The 17,841-nt window shown below is 35.1% G+C and overlaps 1 protein-coding gene across 1 annotated transcript; it reads left to right on the forward strand.

Annotated features, from left to right (window-relative positions):
• Positions 1-12,705: 12,705 nt before the first annotated feature.
• On the forward strand, positions 12,706-16,005 carry LOC307163229 (cholecystokinin-like). Its single transcript, XM_079879237.1, has 3 exons — positions 12,706-12,777; positions 13,476-13,726; positions 15,585-16,005. Exons 2-3 carry the CDS (start codon positions 13,477-13,479, stop codon positions 15,710-15,712), a joined length of 378 nt encoding a protein of 125 aa, XP_079735363.1. The 5' UTR covers positions 12,706-12,777; position 13,476; the 3' UTR covers positions 15,713-16,005.
• The last annotated feature ends 1,836 nt before the right edge of the window (positions 16,006-17,841 follow it).

Consider the following 17,841-nt stretch of genomic DNA (forward strand, 5'->3'; position numbering starts at 1 on the left):
AGGGGTATAAGAAGACTGTCTGTTTTCTGTGTGATTAGGTCTTGCTCCTATCACTGGGTAGCTGCGGTGATTTATGTGACCAAGCCTCTTAAAGAGAATAAAACCTTTTCTCTTTAATACAAATTGACTTTGAATGTTTCTTATGCCTGATGCTGTTTTGTTAGTTATTGTTTTTGCCGCAACATATACATTTTAAAATATTGCTGATTGACAAAGTACTAAATGGTTTAGCTCCGCAGTACTTGAGCGAGCACTTAACGCATTATAGTCCTTCACGTCTATTGCGATCTCAAAATTCCGGCCAGTTGATAATACCTAGAATATCAAAATCAACTGCTGGCGGTAGATCCTTCTCCTATTTAGCACCAAAACTTTGGAACAGTCTTCCTACCATTGTCCGGGAAGCAGGCAAACTCTGTCAGTTCAAAGCTAGACTAAAAACACATCTCTTTGACCTAGCATACACATAACACATTATAGACTTCTATAATTCAATGTTAGGCTGCATAGATCAGGTCAGCCGGAACCGGGAACACTTCCCATAAATCCTGATGTACTTGTTACATCATAAGAAGGATGACGTCTACGCTAATATTAGTCTCTCTGTTTATTCAAGGTTTACCGCAGTCTGCCGGATCCATGCCGTATCCAGATCTGATGAAGGACCTGCACCTGGACTCGATGACAACCCTTACAAAAAAGAAGTTTATTCAAGTGTTCTATAAACATACTTCTTTTAAACTAAAAATAAGAAAGTATACTTTCAGTCTACATTTTATATACTTCTCAAAAATATACTTTATGTTCTTCTCAGAAATATACTTAAAATTATACTTAAGTGTACTTGACTTGAAAAGTCCAAGTATATTTGGCCTGTACTTGTACTCAATATTTTGATTGAGATATACTTAAAAGTATAATTAAGTATTCAAAGTATACATGGCTTGTATTTGTAGTTTAGTCCCAAGCAGTATTGAAATAGTACACTTACAAGTTTACTACAAGTACACATTGATATTAGTATACATACTACATAAAGTATACTTAAAAATATACTTGAACATTACTTAAGTATACTTCATAAAATGAACTTGAAGTATACTTTTTTGCAGGCACGTGCACACATAGACATCAAAGGGGGCTTGAGCACCTGCCCTTTTTATTCCTGGAGAGAAAGTGCCCTTTTTTCTGGGGTGCTTTTTTTTATTTATTTTTTTAATAATATATATTCCTGTTTGCGTACAGCTTCCCTGTCAAACAAATATATTTATTGAAGAATAGTATATCTAAATATCAGGTCAGGAGTTCTGAAGCGCTCCCTCTCTCTCTCTCTCCCGATTAAAACCCGATTGTATTGCTTCCGCTAAAGAAAATAGTACGCTCCGTCTCTACGGTTAGAATCCTGTGAGTCCATAGCAACGCTCTGTTTTTCATGGCAACGGTCTGTTATACTCCGCACAGCGGTCTGTTATCAAGAAATAACAGACCGCATTCTACATTGGAATTCAACCAAGCCATGTAATAAAATAAGTTAGTAATAAAATAAGCATATATCACCACCAGGTGATATGCTTTAGTTATTTTGTTTATCCTATTTACCTGCATTGCCCTGTCAATTAGATGCAAATGTGCGCATTTTAACTAGTTGACACCTAATTGCATACAGAACGTCCCCAGTTAATGACTTAATTACATCAAGAGTCTTTCCCCCTGAAATTGAGAAATCTAAATTGGTGAATTTAGAAGAAATCTACAGATGCAAACAGATGGAGGATACACTCTAAAAAATGTAGTAAATCTGAGTAACTGCATCTGGTACATTAATAAATAAAACTGAGTAGAAATAAGTTAACATTAAAGATTAAAAATAACAATATTTATAAATTAACTTTTTATTTATGAGTAATTTAACTTTTTTTTATTTCCTCTAAACCTTTATAAAATAGTATTCCATACAACCACAAATACATACATGACATTGGCTTTTATTGAATTTTTACTCAATTATTTTGGTAAGTTTAATTCAAACAAGCAAGTAAGATTTTCAGAGATTTTATTAAGTTAATAAAGTTAAATATTTCTGTAATATTTACTAAGCCACAGAATATTTTTAAGAGTGTAGCAGGTTTAAAACAAACTCCATCTAAATGTGGATTTTGAAGGTTTTATTTGATGATACAGTCCTCTCCCTGCTCCTCAAATGTGAAACTAAGTCCATGTCAGTCACCATCAGTTATTGTGTATGTGTCTGTGTGTGTACATGCATAGCAATAATAATATTAATGTATTTGATTAAAACATTAAGGCAATTCAGTATTCTGATGCTTGGTTGTGTGAAGCTAAAAAGTTATTTTGCTTGTGAAACAAAAAGTATTTAAACAATTAATAAATATATACTTGAAACTAGTAGCATAGAAAATGTTTTCAAAACATGCACATTGTGGAATGGTTTCCTTTGCTGCTCTATAAACCTAGTGAATACTAGGAGACCATGGTTCTGTGTGAACTGATTATTTTGTAGACATCTTTTGAAAATGAAACAATTGTGTGAGTTTGAGGAAGATAAAATTAATTAACTTTTTAAATAATTTTTTTAAAAAGGAAGTTAGAGTTGTGTTAATATATATACTTTTTTATAAAAAAAATAAATAAAAAAAAATGTAATTATGAGAAGTGCCCTTTATTTCACTTGAGCCCCTGCCCCTCAAAATGTCTGTGCACGTCCCTGCTTTTTTGTACGCAGTCCTGAAGTGTCAACCAGTCCCTCCACTGTGAAGGCCTCCTTCCCTTCCCTTCCCTTCCCCTCAGTACAGATAAAATGTTGTCGGGATAATTCCGGTTCATGTGGCTACGCAGACGCGACAAAAAAAATCTGTATTATACATTTTTAAGACAGACAAGTAATTTATTGAGGGTTGATTTGTAAAGAAGGACTACACGCCTGCGCACATATTCAAACGCGCATACCTTTGGACTGAACATGTAATGCGCATGTGCGCGGGTTTACTTTTTTGAGGTTTGCGCAGAGATGACGGATAATTGTTTGCACCTTCAAACAGGGAGTGGGTTCTTCTCGAGACCTCAGGCACTGTTTTGTGCGGATGGACAGCCGGAGCGCGTTAAGGGTTTTTCTGTTAGAACGGTGTTGTGTTAGCAGCCCCTAAGTTAATAACTAATGATCTTCGCAACGGAAGTGAATCAATCAATCAAAACTAACTTTAGCTGGACAATAACTTTATCCTAGAGCTGTTGTAAAGCCTAAACAGTTTGTTACGGTAATTTCCTATTATCACTAAAGCTTTTTTGAAACAATCCATATTGTTAAAAGCGCTATATAAATGAAGGTGACTTGGCTTGACTTATCCTCTCTACGGTCTGCAATGTCAGAAATGCCCTCCTGGCATAGCTGGGACATGAACTGGCAACGTGATCTCATGAGAATACGTGTGTATTTTTACGTAAAGTGTAATTCTACCATACGTACATTTACTTACGTTTTATACACACAGAAACGTATAATACTGACGTATTTACAGCACTAAAACGTAAAATATTTACGTATTAACAGCACAAAAACGTAAATTATTTACGTATGAACAACTCTACCGACGTACATATTTGTACGTATTCTTATTTATGCATATTAAAATCGTGGCATTAATGTTTTGACTCTATTGCATTCAAATGTCTTATCAGTTACGTTTTCAGTCGCATTTATTATTATTAAATGCAGTTTACTCAAGAAATAGGCTAATAACCATTCGCTCTGTTCGTGCCTTCTGCTGCAAACTCGTTTCGGAGGATTAGCCTACATGCAGTTACACAAGAATACACTTTAAAACCTTAAAAATACCTTATTTAATCGTTTAACCATTTTGTAATATTAAGTTTATTTACAGTGAGACACAAAATGCGTTTTCTCCAATAGAACAATAATACACCAAAACCCAACATAAATTCACAAAAGACATACATTTTATTAGCTTGATATTATAATCCAAATCTTTAGAATCCATACGTTTGCAAGAAAGAGATCCAAATTCAGCCCTTTATCCAGTGAGTGATCTTCATTTCCATTTCACAGGCTATCAAAGCAGCGCAGTCCGTAGCTGTCAAATTCCACGCTCGTAATGAATTTAAATTCAAAAATTGCGCCCTCAAGAAGCGTTACGACATGTTTTACGGCAGTAATATCAAACGCTCATTGGCTCTCGCCTAGAGGTGGGCGATACTGCAAATTTCGGTATCGATCCGATACCAAGTAAATACAGGGCCAGTATCGCCGATATCGATACCGATACCAATACTTTTTCATTTTAAAAGCATGCACTTGAACTTGTATGCACTTTCCTGTGCTAGAGCAGTGTGTCATGATTTATGAGGTGAATGCATCATTAATATGCTAAATCTGAATATGTTTTCATGACTACTAAATATTTTGTGATTTGTGCTCTCAACTCGCCTGTAATTAGTCAGTGACTTTTACAAAACTACCCTAATTATAGTAAAAGTACTATTGTACACTAGCCTACTGTTCAAAAGTTTGGGGTCTGTAAGATTTTTAATTCTCTTCTGCATTTATTTTATCAAAAATACAGTAAAAACTGTAATATTACAATTTAACATAGGCAATCTGTTTTCTATGCCATAGTAAACTGTAATTTATTCATGTGATCAAAGCTGAATTTTCGGCATCATTACTCCAGTCATGATGATATTTCATTTTAATATGCTGATTTGCTGGTCAGGAAACATTTCTTATTATTATTAATGTTGAAAACAGTTTCATATTTTTGTGGAAACCATGATACATTTTATGAAACATTATTTGATGAACAAAGTTGAAAGAACAGCATTTATATGAAGTAGATTTTTTTAACAGTGAAAAACCCTTGACTGTCACTTTTGATCAATTTAATGCATCGATCCTTGTTGAATAAAAATATTAATTTCATTAAAAAATCTTACTGACGTCAACATTTTGAAACTTTATGTACACTTTTGGTTTGTTTATTGTGAAATAACTCCCGATTGTTTATCTGTCATCTAAGCAAGGCTTCGTTTCCCAAACACACTGGTCCTGTGAGCTCAGCGAAGCACCAGCATCGAACGCTCTCTGTGATTGATTGGTTTCGTCTTGTATCCAAATGACTAGGAGAAAAAGTTCTCCTACACAATTATCTGCTAACATTCGCTTATTTTTTTCACTTAGAAGCTTATTTTACGCACTGAATTGCGTGATAAATTAATAAAAATGACTGGTAAAAAAACACACATTTGGATCGATATTTTTATGTGAGGATCGATCCTTTTCGATACCACGTCAGTATCGATAGTATTGATACTTCAGATCGATCTGCCCACCTCTACTCTCGCCACAGATTGCGACATGCCGTATTTCAGTCGGTAAACTACATTTGAAATGGAGAAGCGCGCGCGCCTTCACACCCATTTTTTACAGTCTATGCTTCACACAGAGCGAAGCCGGATTAACATTTTCATGGATTAATAACTTAAATTCTGCTCTGTACCTCATTCAAAACTATTATACTGAAAGAGAGGACTGTGACTGCAACACATCGTCATGTGAACGACTTTTGGTACCGGTTTTGACATTTTCGCAATAAACAAATTATTGTGATTACACGTATGTTGTAATTTTTCTTCATAATTGTAGCCTATGTAGTTTTAAGAAATTGTTATGGGTAGGTTTAGGGGTAGGAGTAGGATTAGCTGCTAAAAAAATCTTTTAATGCTATATTGTTAATAAAATTGCCATTTCCCTACACATCTCTCTAGGCTACGTTTTGTCCTTTTTATATTCTGTATAAAATGGGTAACGTTATGTTTAGGTTTGGGAGTGGGGTTAAGGGATCTTCCATTTATCTATAAAACGGTAAAAGGTAAATTATACAGATATCTTAATGATATGAAATATTCGTAAATATTTTACGTTTTGTAGCAGTAAAAAACGTAGTAATGTTACGTTTAATTGTTGCAGATACGTCCATATCATACGTTTCAGCATCTATCCAAACGTACAAAACGTACGTTTTCTATCTTTGAAAATTACGTATTAATACTACGTATTAACAATGAGACCAGGCTGTATAAATGCATTTATGGATATACGTTGAATCTATACGTATTTTAAGTTGTAATACGTAAATATAGATACGTATCGAACCTGAAATAACGTCCATATGATACGTAAAAGTCACTATAATACGTAAATATATATACAAATTGGATCGTTTTTATTTACGTCTAAATATGTACGTTTCACACCGTTCAAAACATGGATTCATAAAGAGCAAAGCATTTAAATTTTTTCTAAACCAAAAACACAACCCCACCAAGTTAAACAATGCGGAAAAAGAACACAAACATACAACTAGACAGCACACAAGTCAAATCTAACAAGACATACTGTATGGAAAACAACACACTAGAAAAAAAAAAAAAAAATCAATACACACAATATTGTGTTCTGTATATATGACCTGTTTCATATGGAGTATGGGATATGGAATAGAAAGACAATGTTTTTTTTCAGTGAAATGAGAACATTACAAGAACATTCTTCAAGGACAAATTACATTGTAAGGACGTTCCATGAACATTGTACTCAGAACATTTTATGATAACTTTATGATAACATTCAGCAAATAACAACATTTTAACATTTTCTCTCAACATTACAAGAACATTCATCAAGTGCACATCACATCTTAAGGACCTTCCATGAACATTATCTTTTAAAGAACATTAATAAAAACTATGGAAATGTTCCCAGTTTGGTGAGATGAAGTATTATTATGATCAAGGAATCTGCAGGGTCCTTGAATAAAATTGTAATTTTCTTTCATTCAAATCACAGTGGTATTGTAAAGGTGACAGAGACTTGCATAAAAACATGCATTCATTTAGTTGTGAATTATTTAGTGTTTACCAAAGGACATATGGTTTATCACTGTGACATCTGGCAGTGTGTGTTTTTTATTGTCACACTGTTCTATTTTTCACCTTGATTCTTCAGCTACTTGACAGTTGCTGTAAATGAATGTGGCACAAGCAACGCCTAAGTAAAGGGATCAATTCCCAGCGATCACACAAATTTATCTATACCACAAATGCAATGTACAGTACAGTTTTGGATAAAAGCATCTGCAAAATGAATATCTTTCTTTTTGTTTATTGATATCTCCAGAGTCCTTTGCATTCACTTAAAATCATAAAGTGCCAATCAATAGCTTGAGGAGCATTTCTTTCCTGGGATATCAAAGGGCTTGTCATAAACTAAAGCCAAAAACCTTTTCATTTGACATTATGGTCCTTTTCATTTTCATTATGACATTATTTGCTAATTGCTAATGCTAGTCAGAAGTAGATGGTATTGATGGAGGGACTTTCCCTACAGAGTATTTGAGTGGACAGATTTATTGAGAGTGCAGTAATCACCAATATTTTGGTCAATTTCTGTAAGGAATGACTGTACATGTTAAATCTGATCAGCTAGAAGTTCATTTAACATTTAGGAGTGCACTCCACTACACTATCCATGTTCTTAAAGGTAACAGATATGAGCTACAATTTTTTTTTTTTTTTTTTTTTTTTTCATAAAGTCTTGCACAAGACACAAGTCTGCCAGTTTTGCTTGGTCTCCTCTAATTTCAGCTAACATCTGGAAGTAACATGGACATTTTACTGGACTGTCTTTTCTGGACTGAAATGTTGTAATTAAGTCTCATTAATTGACATGCCCCCAGCATGTAATTATAGACAGAGAGATGGGCAGCAGCAAAAAGAGAAACAGCTTTAAATTACTCATTCATGTGTGCAGAGAAAAGTTTAACCGTCTTGTAAGAAGCATAGATTTACATAGGTCATCCTCAATTACTCTGGAATGATTTTTGGTAATGGCACTGGGTTCATTTCTTTCCAGAAGAATGTGACAATTATATCTGCCATTTAACCTCCTAGCCCTCGATTTAGATTTGACCCTGTCATGACAGACACCAATCAGAATAAAACATGATGAGCATCAGAGACAGGATTTCTGCAAGGACTGTGAGTAATTGTTTCAACCAAGACCATTTGGAGTGAGATTGAAGTAATGAGTTGCAGAGCAGTTGATTCGACATGACTGATCATGGCAAAACTTTTTGCCAAGTTTTTTTTTATTTTTTTGACATTTATTTATTTGTTCAAATATACAGTAAAAACTGTAATATTAGGAAATATTATTACAATTTGAAATAACTGTTTTCTATTCTAATATTTTTGTAATGTTATATGTAATTCAGTGATTTTTTTTATCAACTATTACTCGCTTTCAGTGTCTTGGGTCTTTCAGAAATCATTCTAAAATGCTGATATGGTGCTCAAAAAACTTTCCTTATTGTTATGTTGAAAAAAGTTTTGCTGCTTAACATTTTTGTGATACTGTAATACTTTTTTGGGAATCTTTGATGAATAGAAAGTTCAGAATTTATTTTAAACAGAAATAATTTGTTAATTATAAATGTGTCATTTAGATTAGTTTCAAAACATTTGATCTTGATCTTTGGTAAATAAAATTAACTTTGCCCAAACTTTTTAATGGTATGCTTGCAATCAAAATTACATCAGCATATGAGAGTCAAATTGGATGACTTTAGGGACTCATCTCAAGATCACTCATGTAAAGTCTTTAAAAGTAGTTCACTTTAAAATGAAAATTATCCCATGATTTACTCACTCTCAAGCTATCCTAAATGTATTTGACTTGCAATAGTTAATAAAAATATCCTAGCTCTTCCAAGCTTGATAATGGCAGTGAATTGCAACCAACAGTTTGAAGCTAAAAAAAGTGAATCCATCCATCATAAACGAACTCCACAAGGCTCCGGGGGGTTAATAAAGGCCTTCTGAAGCAAAGCAATGAGTTTGTGTAATAAAAATATTCAGTTAGTTCATTATACTTATTTTAAAGAATAAAGTTTATTTTGTGGCTTAAATTTCATGTTACTCAGACTGACATGTTTGGATCGTCAGCTTTTGCAAATTCGTAGACTTTTGAAAATCAAGTTATTTTTTACCAGGAAAGTAATGGTTTTGATTGCACAAAGTTTTTTTATTGTCTCAAATAACAAAAAATATTTTATTTAAACCCATGAAAATGCAGATCCTGTTGAAATTAATAGTGAAAAGTCACTTTTTAAAACTGTCGTTCCATTGTTAACCCTTAGCAGATTTCGACTCATATATGTAAGGTGATGAAAGTTTAAAGTGCACTGTGGACTAAAGGTCAGTAGTCTTGATGCACATAGATTGCTATAATAATCGTCTCATGAAACACAGGTGTTGCTCATGTGTGCACAGGTTGCTTCACACCTGGAGTAAAGAAGTCAAGCAAATTGAAGTTCAGGTTGCCTTCACACTACAACGGGCTAAAATCACACAAACACCTCCCACACGCAAGCCAATCAATTCTCATGCTTCACAGCACCTCCCACACAAGTGTTCCCACACCAACCACGCAAATGTTGCACCCTGATAACCATGAGAGGGAGAGATTAATGGAGAGAAAGAGAAAGAATGAAGGAGAGACAGGTGGACAGACACAGTTATATTTATTCACAGCTGTTTTCTGTGTACCCCATGTGAACTTAAATTGTCACTTAAAGGTGCTATATGTAGTTTTTCTACTAAAATGAATCCATTTTTATTGCCTGTGTGTGAAGGGGTTGTAATCTCATATTAAAATGATCCACTTTGCGGGTTTTGCTATTACCTCGGAGAGCAAGTATTCTTATTTTTATGTGAAGGTGCCGGGTCGGATTTACCGCGAAATCCAGTGACGTGACCTGCATGCGCGCTCCCGAGCCTCTCGCCTCGTCAACTGACTTTGCACTCAACAGCGACGACACTGCAACTTATGACATGGACTTATGACTTATGCAACTTATGACATGTCTGATAACACTAAGAAATGACCTGCTCCCAGCAACAACACAGTCTCCAACACAAACTCCACATATTGATAAAAAACAAAAAAAAAGTTTTTTTCTGCTGAAGCTCGTAAGCAAGGCCAGACGTGAATCGGATCAACTTCGGACGAAAACACGGATCAACATCGGCAGGTCATTTGAATCATGGAGAAACCTTATCTACAAACCTAGAATGTACATTTCCTGAAGAAAATGTAAAGTGGTGCTTGCAGTGGCAAAATTCGGCACGGTTGCTAGGGTTCCATACTCATCATGGTACGAGCATGATAAAAGCTGATAAAAGTAGCCTATTATTGTAACGTTGCAGTGGGAGTTTACCTGAGTTTCCAGCATGTTGTGTGATGCTTTCTCCGGTATGTTGCATCTCAGTCTGGCCGGTACCCAGAGTGCTCGCGAGTCACTCATGAGTTCGAGCACGCGCACGAGCACTCGCTTGTAAACTTATTGGTTGCAATCTGAAACATCACCGCTAGAGGCCGCTGAAAACTACATATATCCCCTTTAAAAAAAGATGTCAAATATAAAAAAGATACACAAAGTTCAGGGCTCAACCATAAGGACCCAGGGCAAGCTTAAACGTCGCTCATGCAGGACAGTTCAGTCAATGTCACTTGCCTGATCGGGCCAATGCTGCATCACGAAAGCTTATCATTTGCATTGATTTACTGACAATGCACAAATTAATAAACACAGACATAGCCAGATCACTTCCATAATGACCAACGCAATCTTCCAAGAATAGTGCAAATTAGCGTCTGATTTAAGAAAAGGTTTTTTTTTGGGGGGGGGGGGGGGGGGGGGGGTAAATAATGGTGCAAATACTAGTAAATTGACTAGCGCAAACCTAAGTAAATGTAAGTTGCATGATTCATTTAAATACTCTCCTCCCATAAATTTTGTATCTGAAAGGGAAACTCCTACAAATGCATAAGATCAGCTGCAAAAATAACCCTGTCCATGCCTTTTCACTGTGTCTTAAATCCAGTAAATCCAGACAATAGATTTTTAGAGCCAAAAGAGGGTTTGCACTGGCGGAAGCTGTTAGAAAATCTGGCTCATAGTCTGTTATATCTTGAGTGAACATATGTTAATCAATGTTAATCAAAAAACAAAGGACAAAGAAAAAAGCACTGCTCTTGACTGAATAACTTTTATAACTTTAATAATGATTAATCTATATTTAATTTATATAGTGAAGACTACGCAGTGCTATTTTACATTTGATTAATAATCTTCTTGACCTGAAAATTACTGTTAGACTTACCTGAAAAACATGGTGTCACAACCATATTTATTAAGGTTATGGGTCAAAATAAAAAACAATGTTAATAACTAGGCCAATTTTATTCATTACTTTTTTGTGGTGGGGTCAGTGAAAATTTTGGCAGGGCAAGTAAAAATTTTAACCACTGGCCAGAAGAAAAAAATCCTCAGCGTTGAGCTCTGCACAACAAAAGGTTAGGCAAGAATAAGATGAATGACAGGTGAGATGTATTGCGCAAGTTTTTTTTTTTTTTTTTTTTTTCTCAGGCTATTTGGCCATACTTTTCTTTTTAATGTAAGTATATTACTGGGGCTATCAAGGTCCAAAATTACAAAAATACAGTAAAAGTATCATTAAAGTGTAATTTCATGGTGTTGGTTTTGTCATTTTGGAACTCGACAGCTTGATTTGCATAAATCCTGAAACCAGGATATTCTTTAGAAAGGAACAACATGAGGATGAGTAAATAATTATACCATTTTTATTTTTAGGTGAACTATACCTTTAAGTTCACATAGGAAATACTGCTAGAGCTCATACAGACCATGATAACTTCTCTACCTTGTGTCTTATCTTCCCATTACTATGCAAATGAAGGAATCAACTGTGATCGATTATGGTCGATTGACCAGGTTATCTCAAAATGAATCTGCTTGATTTTTTTGTCAAACACCACAGTCTCCATTCTATGCAGAAAGGTTTATAAAAAGCAGTGTGACGGCAGAAGATAAAGAAATAAGTCATAGAAGAATGACTTTGATGAAAGGAGAAAGGGAAACAGATACAGCAAACTAAAAAGAAAATGTCCTTGAGACAGGTATTGGCACATAGTGTTTACTACATAATCCTTGTAAAAAGTATTGATGCTGAAACACTTCCAGAAAGTTATATATACATAAAGCTGTAAGTTATATAAAGAGTTATATAAAGTCTGTCTAAAGACACCAGCAGCAGTTTTTATCAATGACTCACAAAATGTTCTATCAACAATTACATTCAGACTCACACTTGTGTGTCTACTTTGGCTCACACCTGGACATCCAGAGAGTACAAGGTGCATGGACTGGTGGCATAATGGTTTCCACTCACTTACACATGAAAGGACTGAAATGGGCAGCATATCTAACACTTAAATAAATATGGCTTACAAATTGCATATTTGTTTTTTCTGCCCAGATCACCAAATAGCCAGACATCTCTCAATTAAAGTATGACCAAATTCAGAATGAATGACAATTTAAAAAGTTTAAATAGAATAATTTAATAATGACCCCCCCCCCCTCCCCCCTCCCCTTCTTAGAATTAAATTTCTTTAATTCTAAGAAAAATCAGACTCAGAATAGCATGTAGTAAATATGTATATGCTTAAACACTTTCTATGTGCGTGCACGTCTGTGTAAGTGTGTGTGAATGCATTTGTGTGCGTGTGTGTGCACGTCACAGCTGGGTATATAAGTGCCTCTCTCCCTCCTTCCCGAGAATACACTTTCATTCTCCTCCAAGCTCACAAAACAGAATAAGGTAAGAGATCCTATCTATCTATCTATCTATCTATCTATCTATCTATCCATCCATCCATCCATCCATCCATCCATCCATCCATCCATCCATCCATCCATCCATCCATCCATCCATCCATCCATCTATTTCTTTAACCTCACACAAGGATTTAATTATTTCTTGATGAAAATATTAAAAATAATATAAATATTTATAGAAAAATTAAATATTAGAATAATAGATGGCAACTATCGTAAAACAGTGCTTGATAACTTTTGTGTCCTTAAAACTGTATTTTTTCCCCTTTGCATTAATAATAGCTATAATAGCAATTTGTTACATCAAATAACTGTATTTTCCCTACTATTTTCTCTTGCAGCCTAATTAATTTGATAATTAATTACTGAATCAAATTTAAGGTTAAATTAGATTTTCTTTTAGAAAAACAAAAAACACATAAAATAAACAACTGAAATTAAATACGAATGTAATTTAATAATTGTAATTAGAAAAAATACAACAATATTAGAAAATAAATATATCAAATTAAAGCAGTAACAACAAAAAATAAGCACATACAGTTAATATTAACAATAATAAATGAATAAAACATTTTACATTTTTTTTTTATAGTAATATGAACAGAATTACAAAGTCTTACTAAAGGGATTTCTTTTAACATGTTTGCCTCTCTCTCCTCCTCTCATTCACATTTGCAGGATGAACAGCGGGGTGTGCGTGTGTGTGATCCTGGCTGCGCTTTCCGCCTCCTGTTTGGGTCGGCCCCGCTCCTCTTCCCCTGACACTGATGATAGCCCTCTCCCCTCGCAGGTGGAAACCAGTTTAAGCGGGCACCACCGGGTCGTCCGCTCCACCAGCCTCACCCTCAAACAGCAGCCAGCAGTCGACACAGACCCAGACACCCGTGCCAACCTCAGCGAACTGCTGGCCAAACTCATCACTAAAAAAGGTGAGAGACACTTCAACGGCCAAACACATGACGTTTTAGAAGAATACACAATGATCCTCAATGACAGGAAGAACACAACTGTCTTAAAGACCAAAAAATAGCTTCAACAAATGCTTAATGTTCTGCACAGTGACAGACTAGGACATTTTCTGCTCAATGTATGTCCTTGTGTATGAACACAGTTTTTTGTTTGTTTTTTTACGGGTTTTTTTTATTCGCCTTCATTCAGTTTTCATTGAAAACTGGCCATGAGTTTCTATTTTGTTTAGTCCTTTTACAATATACAAGTGTTTAAAAACGTAAAAAATACAAATTGGATTCTTCTTCAACACGTAACATACACACTATACAACTTGATAAAAAAAAAAAAAAGGTTTAAACACATTTAGAGCAAGTCATGTTCAATTTAAAAAATGTGTCATGTTCAACAACAAGCAAAAGGAAAAATAACAAACAAGCAGATAAAATCATTACATGAAATTACAGGTTTCCACATTATGAAAGAAAAACCTTTGTCACGCACTATAAAGTAGCTCCAGGTTAGCGTTGCTTGGCATTGATAAACAAACACAGCCGAGTGAAGCATGTTTATGCCCGAGGTGTACAAGGGGTGGATGTTTTTGGGTCAGGTGTGCACCATTAAATTGCATAACCACTCTTTAGGGTGTAACCTCTTCAAAGGGTATAACTATTATCATTCCTAAATGCAGGAACAGGGAATTGTAACATGTGCAGTCTGGCATTTTTTATTTTTAATTAAACATTTATTGTTAACAGTGCCTGTTATATGTGTTTGTATGTAAATCAGATTTTTCATACAGTAAAGTGACCAAAAGTTTAACGATCTCCAGGAGGAATACAGCTTAATAAACTGTATTTTTTAAAAATGCAGAAGGGTTTTCTGTAAGGGTTAGATTTAATATCATTCATTAGATTCAATATCAGATTATTACCATTAGCTGAGTATATAAAAAATGGAAAGTCTAAATCACAAGTGTGTGTGTGTGTGTGTTTTGTTTTTTTAAAAGAATGGCATTCAGTGCTTAGTGGAAACTAATTGATCCCATTATAACAGCCCTAGTTTCTCAGTGCGCTTAGTTTCTCAATAAGGTCAGCTGTCTCTCTCTTTCTCTCTTTTTTAAATAATTGTGAGTAGGAGGTGCAAGTTTCACACATGTCAGCATGTCAAAACAAGTCTACAACTTGTACAAATTTCAACAAAATGATAGTATGTTGTGTGTTAAAAGTATCCCATCTGTTGCAAACCCTATCACACCCCTAAACAACAGATTGATTGACATGTATGTAGCTGAAACATTGCCACACACAGTAGCATGCCACTCTGGAAAACAATGTTCTTTTCCAATTACTATTCAAATTAATTGTTGCTCTGCAAGTACTACAGTTCATAGCAGGCCAAGAGAATATAGACTCTTTAAATTCCACTTTGACACATTCACAAAAAGGTTCCCATCTTTTTGAAACAGCACTGAACTGTTTGTTCACCATTAACATTATTAATCACTCACTTAAATAAGAATTATGTTCAAATGGGTGTCAGAAATCTGGGCACAGTATAACTTTTTTGATAGTTTGCCATTTAGAAAATGGTTCTTCTTAGTGTTATGTTAGAAAGCAGTGTCTATATTAGATAGATGGGCAGAAAGATTATTGTTTAGTATAGGTATTTGAGTGGAACTAGGTGGAATATGTATAATATATATATATATATATATATATATATATCACCTTTTCTATTCTTTAACTTTAACTCTTTAACTCGCTTGATATATCATGTCACTTTACTAGTTATATATTTAAGATGTTAAGAGGCATCATTTCTTTCTTTCTCTCCTAGGCTCTGTTCGTCACAACTCCTCCACGAACAACAGAGCAAACAGTAACCACCGGATAAAAGATCGGGATTATGTGGGCTGGATGGATTTTGGCCGCCGGAGTGCTGAGGAATATGAATACTCATCATAAAATCCATAAATATCATCTGGTTCCTCATCTACAAATAAAGAGTATATTTATTACTATTATTGTTATTATTATTCTAATGTACATTTGTTAAGAAACCAGTATAATGCAGAATAGACATATGCCTCAAAAAAAAAAAGTCTCAAAGTATTGTTTTTAAATCTTGTCATTTTATTTGATTTTATTTGTCACAGTGGTTTTGCATAAATGAGAACCATTAAGCTAATGTGTGTCAGATTCATGGAACCACAGTTTTCAATAAATCAGGTCAGCATTCAACTTTGGCCTTAAATCCCACAGACTCTGGCATTTTGTTCATCAAAACAACTCACAACCAAAAGAACTTGCTTTTAATGGAAGGAAGTGCACGACAAATGGCTTAACAAGTATTTGCGGCTCAAACTGCAGTCTCACAATGCCTCTTTGCTTGAAAAGAAAGTGAAAAATCAATAAATGACTAAGTGAATTAATGGAGGAAATGCTTTAAAGGGACATTAAGAGGAGAGAGTGGTAAAAATTCTGGTTAGAAAAGACTTTTGAATTATTCAGATGGTCTAAGTCAAAGACAAAGAAAATGGAAAGAGAGAGTATAAAGTTCCTTATATACTTCAAGGCAGACTCAAGGGACTTATTGAGCTTGATACGCTGTCCAAGGGTAAAGATTTCCATTTGACAGGCACATGGAGACAGAAATAGACTGGATGCAGTGGATATGGCATATGTCTTCAGACTGGTCAGCCGCCACACACACACACACACATATACCCACACACACACAAACGTGTCACTGTCACTGCCATATTTAAATGCTTGAGAGCAGGACAAAACTGTCATATTCAAAACATCACAATTTCCCTCCACTGACTCTTAGTAAAAGCAAAATCCTATACTGGGCTGTAATCAAGTACAGGCCAATAAGAACAAAAATTAATCGCATCAAACCCTCAATCCGTCACTGAGTGAATTGTTTTTAGCAGTGACAGAAAAATCTGAAGGCCGTCCATCATTTTGTCAGATTACAATTAGGGTAATCTATTTTAAATTGTAGCACCCCTGCCCAATTGGTGGCGAGCGTGCATATTAATTAGCTATAGATCATTTGGGAGCAAACGTCAGTTACATCACTTGCAGCTGAGAGTGCATTATGGTGGCAAGAAAACTGGAAAACAGACAAAATCCATGGATTAAGAGAAAAATAAATTCTTGTTGTGCCTTTGGCCGTCAGAATCGGAATGCAAAAAAAGATGGTCTTCATTTTATAGGACACCGTCGTTGAAGACTCCCTTCAAAGCTAGACGCAGATGTTTATGGTTGCAAGCCATTAAACGGATAGACTGGACTGTGAAACCTTCAATGGTTACAATTATGAGGGAAAAAAGTCAGAATTGCGGGATATAAACTCGTACTTCAGAGGAAAAAGACAGAATAATGAGTTTATATATTACGATTCAGATATTTTTTCTCTCAGAATTGTCAGATATAAACTCAGAATTGCCAGCTAGGCTCCACACACAAAACACATCTTCACTGTTTGCCATCACCCAAATGGTCTATTATAGTTTTGTCTCGTCTTTGATCTCAGTGCATGACCTGTAGCTTTAGTCACCGCTACAAACAATTGCAAAAATGTCATGGCAGCTGATTGTGAAAAGTTTCTTCAAACGGCCAAAATAATTTTGATGTTGATGATAAAAGAGGTGTAAAAAGAGGGACTGATACGGGTGCGGTGGAGGATGAAGGCCAAACAGCAGAAAACGTTTATCAGTCCCCGGCACAGGCGAGCACCCAGGAGGAAGATTTGAGTTCAGGCAGATACAGAAAGTTGATTGCGCAGAGGTGTAATGAGTACCTGAAAACCATACTTGAGTAAAAGTACAGCAAAAATTCCCTCCATTACAAGTTAAGTCACCAATTCCAATATGATCTAAATAAGATTCTTAAGTGTATCTGATTTTGACAGGACTTAAGTATTTTACTCATACTGAATGTAAGCTCAAAGATGCACTGGTCCTCAACACCTAAAGCCTGGGACATACCAAGCCGACTTAAAAAAAGTGTTGTCGCCTCGCGTCGGCCGCGTCTGGACCAAAAAGCTGCGCTTGAACACACAGCACAGACTACAGCCAATTGCA

This window comes from Squalius cephalus (genome assembly GCF_949319135.1).
Source record: "Squalius cephalus genome assembly, chromosome: 8".
NCBI lineage: Eukaryota > Metazoa > Chordata > Actinopteri > Cypriniformes > Leuciscidae > Squalius > Squalius cephalus.